At 35.5% G+C, this 7,781-nt stretch overlaps 1 protein-coding gene across 2 annotated transcripts; it reads right to left on the bottom strand.

The window, feature by feature from the left end:
- Positions 1–205: 205 nt before the first annotated feature.
- Positions 206–7,351, bottom strand: LOC105794376 (protein CHROMATIN REMODELING 19). Of its 2 annotated transcripts, XM_012623532.2 has the most exons (13): positions 6,662–7,351; positions 6,168–6,285; positions 5,515–5,562; positions 5,349–5,389; positions 5,020–5,270; positions 4,746–4,926; positions 4,009–4,194; positions 3,722–3,895; positions 3,480–3,632; positions 1,588–1,665; positions 1,375–1,511; positions 936–1,154; positions 206–811 (listed from the first exon to the last, which is right to left on the bottom strand). In XM_012623532.2, exons 1-13 carry the CDS (start codon positions 7,163–7,165, stop codon positions 649–651), a joined length of 2,253 nt encoding a protein of 750 aa, XP_012478986.1. In that variant the 5' UTR covers positions 7,166–7,351; the 3' UTR covers positions 206–648. The 2 variants fall into 2 exon arrangements, with proteins under 2 accessions (XP_012478986.1, XP_012478987.1); XM_012623533.2 differs by lacking the exon at positions 5,515–5,562.
- Between the last annotated feature and the right edge of the window lie 430 nt (positions 7,352–7,781).

Consider the following 7,781-nt stretch of genomic DNA (forward strand, 5'->3'; position numbering starts at 1 on the left):
TATAGTTTTCGGGGAACATTACATGGAGGAGAGAAATTCTCTACATTTTTAGATATTTTGACCAAAATATATAATATATGATTTGGGTGCTTCGGTGCTCGCTTCTATGCTTGTGAGTCATGACCACATTGAAAGGACATTGATAGTTATGGTTTCGTGGACCACTAGTTCCAACCATGACTAGTTTACCCAAAAGACATATAAGTACACAAACGTACCATTAAAATTAACTATCATTCTCTTTAAGTTTGACATTTCGACATAATGATACTAATGTTCTTTGCTATGGCAGATATAGTATAAGATCATAATCAATTAATATGCTCTTCATGTTGAAAAGAAAAAAGAACAAAAAGAGACGATTTGGGAGATAGGTATTTGAAACTTGAACTCTACAGCCACCAAATGATACCGGTCCCTTCCTCTTAATAGTTCTCAATGATATGCTGGTACATTGATGTTGAGAGTTCGGTGTTGATTATTACCCATGCAAGACATACCCTAACAATTTGAAGGTTCCCCCCTCCCCCTCCCCCCCAAGTGACCCTAACTATCAAGATCAACATAGCTGATACAACAATGGGTGCAACATAAGTATAAAGAATCTGAAAAAAAAAAAAAAACCCCAAAATTTCACATACTCTTGTTCTAGCTCATAAGTAGGGATGATAATATCTGCCCCATTGTTTTCTCAGATGTGTCATCTTCATTGCCTACATCCAATCCAGACTCTAGCACCGCTGCATCAAGAGTCAACTTCCTTTTTGCAATCTCATAAACATTCTCATCAACTGTACCTTTCGTAACCAGCCTGGAAAAGATTTGAGCATACATTCACTAAAGTATGAACTAGAACTTCACAAAGAGAGATGAGAAGAAACAGGGAGGGACTAGGGAAGGCAATGTAAAGTGAAACAAAGGGTGTTTCCAATTACCTGTATATGGTAACTGGCCTTGTTTGGCCAATTCGATGGCAGCGATCTTCAGCCTGTCGGTCTATCTGTGGATTAAAATCCATGTCATGAATAACTACAGTATCAGCTCCTGTTAAGTTCAAACCTTGCCCTCCAGCTCTCGTGGACAACAGACACGCAAATATAGAAGTGTCATTATTGAAATCGTCAACTATAGTCTGCCTATCGGTCACCTGAGTGCTGCAAAGTAAGATACAATTTAAAGCTCAGCTGATATAATGGAAGCTTTGTAAAAAGAAAACAAGAACAACTGTGTATACAAGTAAAATGCCAACTAAAAAGTCCTGCATCAGTTAAGCCTTACATTAAAAAAGTGGAATCAAACTTGGAAAAAGAAGACCAAAGCTTTTAGCCACAAATGAAAATGAAACGTTTAAACAAAGCAAACGTAAAGCATCACCTTCCATCAAGCCGTCTATATGTAACCCCAATCACATCTAAAGTCCACTCTAAGATATCAAGCATTGATGTCCACTGGCTAAAAATCAGAACACGGTGCCCACTTCTCTTGAGTGAAGGGAGAAGCTCTGCTAATGCCTGGCACCAAAAGAGAGTTGAATGTAAATGAAGAATAACATTTTGGAAGAAAAAGAGAGAAGAAATAAAAAGATACCTGGCATTTAGCAGAAAGCATAACATGTTCATCAGAAAGAGTTCCTTTACCACCAGTAATTCCATAACGAAGTAAAAGCTGTAATAAGGATGTTCAAAGAAAATATATGAATGCCAAAACTAGAACAGAAAGAATTTATGATTTAGGTCAGAATTAGTTTCAAATATGCAAAAAGCCTTTTCATCATAAGCTTGAAATAAAACCCTAGTCTTTATGCAGAGAAAAAGAATCAATGGTAATGTATACATAAAGTTTGAGCCACCACACCAATGGCAATAATTACAGAACATACAATGCTAGTGATACAGAATGTACATGCAGCAGTCTATTTATCCACTTGTTATAGTTGAAATAGACAAATTCTATTTGGAAAGATAAGTTTAACTATGAGCAGTGATGGTTTTACCAACCTTGATATCTCGATTAAAAGATGGGCATTTTCAAATGAAAGCATAGAATAATTGGAATGTCGGCATTCAATACTTAAAAGCATTCAATGATAAAGAGAGGCAATAGAATGAAAGAACAATGTCTCTGTATTTAATACAGAGGTTCATCAGAATCTTCAAAATCCTGTGCAATAATACGCTATCAACATAAGGCTTAAAATGAGTAAAATTTGGGATGAATTGCATAAAAGATGGGAATCATTACGGGCGATAATTTGTAGTTCACTAGATTCATTAGGGTCTGATTAGGATTCAAACAAACACTCAATGAATTCAAACCAGGAATTTGTTAAACTTGTAACCAAACAAGCCGTCCAAAATAAAGCTTCAAATAAGGTATGTGTTTTATTCCCACCTCTGCTTATTTATTATTCATGCAGTAATTCAAGCTAAACTTCTCATCACCTTTGACAAGTAGATATCAGCATGCTCAACAAGATATGCATGGCAAAACCATATCTATGGGTGACTAAGCTCGGTTGTGATGAATATCAAAGGCTACAATTCACCAACCTACAATTTCGGCAATCAGTTCCTGATTCCACAACATCATATCAACTAATGTGCTTCAACCTTAAATCGAATAAAAAGGTTTTGGCTCAAAGAAAAAAGAGGATCCAATATGGAATACCAGATATATCTATAATGAACGTAGAGCAGAGGCACCTCAAGAACTAGCATAACAAAAACAACATTGACATACACCATTGTTGAAATTTTCAGCAATTTAAAACCACATCCTCAAGCACAAACTTACAAAAATAAGCTAGCTTTTAGAATATGGTTCAAATCCAGGGTTTCCTCATTTTGATTCGGGCATAGAGCCAATACTGGGCTCAGACGTGGTGAACACTTTCAAAAGCAACAAACTAGTACAAACTACAAAGAGAATATGTTGCAGTTGAAACCTATTTCAGGCACTCACCACAGAACTTTAGCTTTTAGGTTGGATCAACCTGACAGCATCATCTTACTACCACCAACTTAAAATCCATTCACAGCTAAAGGGGACAATATGGTTAATTGTAGAAAAGAAAACTAAAACATAAGAGTATTCAAACAAAGGAGCGGGAAGAAAACTGAACAAAACTACAGGAACACGGCAATACAATGAAGAGTGACAGCAGCCTACCTGCAATCTGAATAATTCACAGATATTCTAATCCTTTTCTTGAATTTACCAGTCTCCTTTGTTAATCCTAATCTACTTTTCCAACTTTATCAAATAATTCTATTTCCAATTCAAAAATATTTCAAATACCTTCTTTTCAGTTAATGCCTTCATAAGAACTTTTTATTAGATGTAAACATTATATGACTAGTTTGTTGAGAAAGAACTAAACAATGAACACAATCGAAGATTAATCATACATACTTACAAATGGTAAATGAAGCAAGTATGCTAGTCTTTAAAGAAAAACAGAACGTCAAAGAAAGAATTACCTGATGAATGGAGAAGTCACTGTAATTCTTTAATTCCTCAACTACTCTGTCCAAGGTACATTCAAAAACACCAATAGAATGTAACCTTTTAGCGAAGCGACCAACATCATCATCATCATATATTCGCCTCACTAATAATGGATGATTTGCAATCTAAATTAGTTCAAAACAAGAAATTAGGATTAAGAACTGGGAACCCATTTCAAATTAACTGCATGTAGAGGAGAAAAAACAAGAAGCACCTTGCGAAACTGAACAAAATAGTTAGAGATCTGACGCCGAGGAATAACCCCAATGATATTATTCAAGTCAGGTTCTGATAACTTTGCAATGCGTGCTCGTGAAATTGTACGATACTCTTCTATAGCTTCCCTATAAGCATTTTCTTGATGCTTTTCCATAATCACATACTCAACCTGCAGAAGTGATGCTTAAACTCCTCTAATAGTGAAAGGACTTTTCAAATCAAAATTCCTCAGGAAAGAAAAACTCATTATCGGATTAAAACAAAAGAGCAAGAAGCATCTACCTGCTGTATCTTTGGGACAAGCTGCTGCATCACATCTGATTTCAAACGCCTCAAGATGAATGGTCCCAAGATGGACTTCATACGACCAATTAGCTCCCTATCTTCTGCATTTAGTAGCTTCTTCAGATCTACATACTCAGTGGCAAAAAGGTCGGGCATCATGAACTCTAGCAAAGACCACAGCTCCTGCAACAAAAAATCCAGCCACTTAGCAACAGCAATGTAACATGTGGACTCAGAAGAATGTTAAATAAAAATACCTTCCAATGCTTCTCAGACCACCGGCGTTTATAGTGATAAAATTTTCTTACAAGAAGCTTTTATAATCAAAGGACATGCATTTCTTACAAAAATTGGAGATTCCATTGACAGTAAGAAAATATATGAAATATTAAGAGATGAACAACTTTATAATGAAAAACAAAATTTTAGTGCATGATTCATTGAGTAGAAACATAGTTGTCATAACGCACACTACCCATTAATAAGCATTTGTATTCTTTTTCCATCACTTAATTTATCTCTGACAAAATCAAGTTCATTAAGGTTGTAGTTTTTAATTGATGAAATTTAATGCTTCAGCACTAAATTCAACTTTACTAACTGTTAAGTGTTAACCATATCACTCACATGCTGCACAATATGGCCACAATGCTCTGCAACCATTATTTACTTAAATACTTTCAGATTTTAGAATTATTTTTAGGAGAGGGAGGTAAAGGTAATACTAATAGTACATGTAAATCATTTTGCAGTGGTGTGCCTGTTAGCATAAGACGCTGCTTTGCATTTCGAGCAACTGACATTAGATTTTTCCACCTGTAGCTGTTCTTGTCCTTCAAAGCATGGGCCTCATCCATTAGCACGCAGCTCCATTTCCATCGTTTCAGAATTTTACGGTCATCCTTCTGCTGCACACTGTGAAAACCAATAATAAAAAAGTCAAACACACACAGACAGGCAGATAGTATAGAACACAAACATAAAAACCCAGTTAACAATAGAGTATACCTGTGTCTTTCAAAAAGTGAATAACACACAAGAAGAACATTAAATGGAGGTGGCAATCCAGCTTTGGACAAATAACCCAACTCTTTTGAATAAGATGCTCGGCCAGCACCATGATACTGAAGTACAGAAAATGAGGGGCACCACTTCTTAAGTTCTCTTTCCCAGTTTTCCAAAAGTGAGGCAGGACAAACTATTAAATGAGGACCAGGATCATTTTTCAGATGTTTCAGCAAAGTCAGATATGTAATAGCCTGTAGAGAAAAGCAATTTAGTCTGATAAAAACCAAATACAGAGGATTATCAAGGGCAAGAACTTAGAGTTGAAGTACCTGAATGGTTTTCCCAAGACCCATCTCATCTGCCAATATAGCTGCACATATACAAAAAGTTGTAATTGTCCTTCCAAATTATATGAAATAGAGGCTGCAAAAGCAATCAGTATTTATGTACTGCACTCATAAGAAAACAAGAAATATGGAATGCCAAATTACTTACCTATTAACATAGTACATGGCATCATAAAGAAAAATGAACAACCATTCCCTGTTTGGCCGATTCAACATCAAATTCAGCAATAAGACTCAACCTTGACAAATTCTTTTCACAATCTTCTTATCAAATTGGAAACTAACTGAAACAAGTACGAATCTTAACAGATCTTCACATACTTTCTTAAACTTAACAAGTTCAATATCATTCCCTCAAAAGCTAAGAGTATAGAGCCTGCATATTATCTAACTCCGCTAAGCTACTATCACTCAAGGTTCTTATCTTTTCCTTCTCCTTCCTTTGCCACAAAAGCGATTGATACATTTCAAGAAAGTGATTGACAAAGGTCAATGCATTTATTATGCAACAGAAGAATGGATAATACAACCCACAGTTAAGAATTTTATGTCTCTTTTCTTCATCTTAACTTTAATCACCCAATTACAGTTAACAATCTTCAAAGGTACTTGAAGAATGTAGGCCAATAACAACACTTAAGGGTGAGCGAAGCTTTTTTCTTCTCAGGTGAAAAGAAATATGTTCAGTAACTTATCAAATCCCCACAAACAATTACGATTTCTTGTTTTAGGTACTAAATCAATAAAAAAGACCTAGAAATATACAGCCCATCAATGATGTCAAAAGATTAGAACAAGTACCTCCACCAATGCCCTTACTATGCAACAGAAGAAGAAAATTTACACCAACCAGTTGATATGGCTTGAGAACTGGCTGAAATTCCGGATCCACCACTGCACATGCTGCATCAATATCATTCTGCAAGAGTAAGAAATATTCCAATTTATAGACAAGTCTATTAGGAAACAACGAAGCTGATGTGGAAAAGACAACGCATATAATACATTCCCCAAATTTTGTCATGCAGTATATAAAAAATAACCGGCTCCCCTAAAATGAACATAAAAATGAAATTTAAAGCTATTGGTGATTTTCATTAAACTAAAGATTAGACAAAAATCATAATCACAAAATTCGCTAAATTTAGCTCCCTCAAACTTACTACAACCTTTTACAACTTCATAAAGCATTCTGATTATATATATATATAAGAATGCAAGTGATCACGGCCTTCCTTCCTCAATTTTCTCAGTAACCAAACAGAAAAATAGAATGCCTTAAGCTTTTTTAATACCTGTGTAACGATTCTCACTGAAGAAGCTTCTACTTCGGCGTATCGTTCGCAAGAAGCACCGGAACTCCCATACAGCTCCTTCCGTAGCTCCGCAGATATTTTCGCACACTTCTGCAACGCCTTCCCCACCACGTCATCCTCTTGCAATTGCTCTTCTTCACTCGACTCAATGTCATACAGCTCCTCAAAAGCATTCTCATTGCCGTCTTTTCCATCACCATCTTCTTCGTCGTCATCGTCTTCATCAACGATGAATCGACGCGCAAGGTTGACCGGCCCGGCATCCTCGGGCTCAACGTCGTCTTCCAAGTTGGAATCATCAGCCAAATGTTCGATTTCGACACAATCATCGCTGCTTTGGTCGGAAAAACTAGCCTGAGTTTGGGAATTGAAAGCGAAAGACTCAATTGGAGGAGGATTAGGGTTTTTCTTCAAAACACGAGAAGGCTTGAAAGAGTGGTTCTCCCATTCTTCGTCAGAGATTTCCTCGAAAACGCGCTTCATTTTAACTTTAATTTTAATCTGTTTTCCTTTTAATTTATTTTTATTTTGATTTGGGCGAGGAGAAGAGAAAATATAAGAGAGGAGAGCGCAGAGCTGGAAAAGGGCGGGGCGACAGTGAATAGAAACTGAGAAAGCGCGGGTCTTAAAATTGTTGGTTTTGGTTCTGGGAGTTCGCTTTGTTAATGGAAAAGTCCTTTCGTAACTATAAGTAATGTTAAATAGATAAAAGTTGTCTGATTTTGGACTGCTGTGGCTTTATAGTGCGGAAATACGTTCAATTGTTAAAAATTAACCTGACATCATTTGACTATACTTGATGGAATTTTTTTCGTAATAAAATGTTCACTGAAATCAATAGATTTTTTTTAGTTAATTTTCTAAGGTTTAATATTTGTTTTTTAATTTTGTATCTATTTTTTTATTTAATTGGTATATGAATTTATATTCTACTATTGAAGTTGATATCTTCGTACTAATATATTTAGTTTATATTGATGTGCTATTGATAACCAATTCGGTAGTGGCACGCGATAACCTCTTAATATGCCAAGTCAGAATCATAAATTAAAAAATTAAAAATATATAAATTAATAAATAGAAGTATAATTTTTCACAT

Source organism: Gossypium raimondii, chromosome 3 (genome assembly GCF_025698545.1).
Source record: "Gossypium raimondii isolate GPD5lz chromosome 3, ASM2569854v1, whole genome shotgun sequence".
Classification (NCBI taxonomy): domain Eukaryota; kingdom Viridiplantae; phylum Streptophyta; class Magnoliopsida; order Malvales; family Malvaceae; genus Gossypium; species Gossypium raimondii.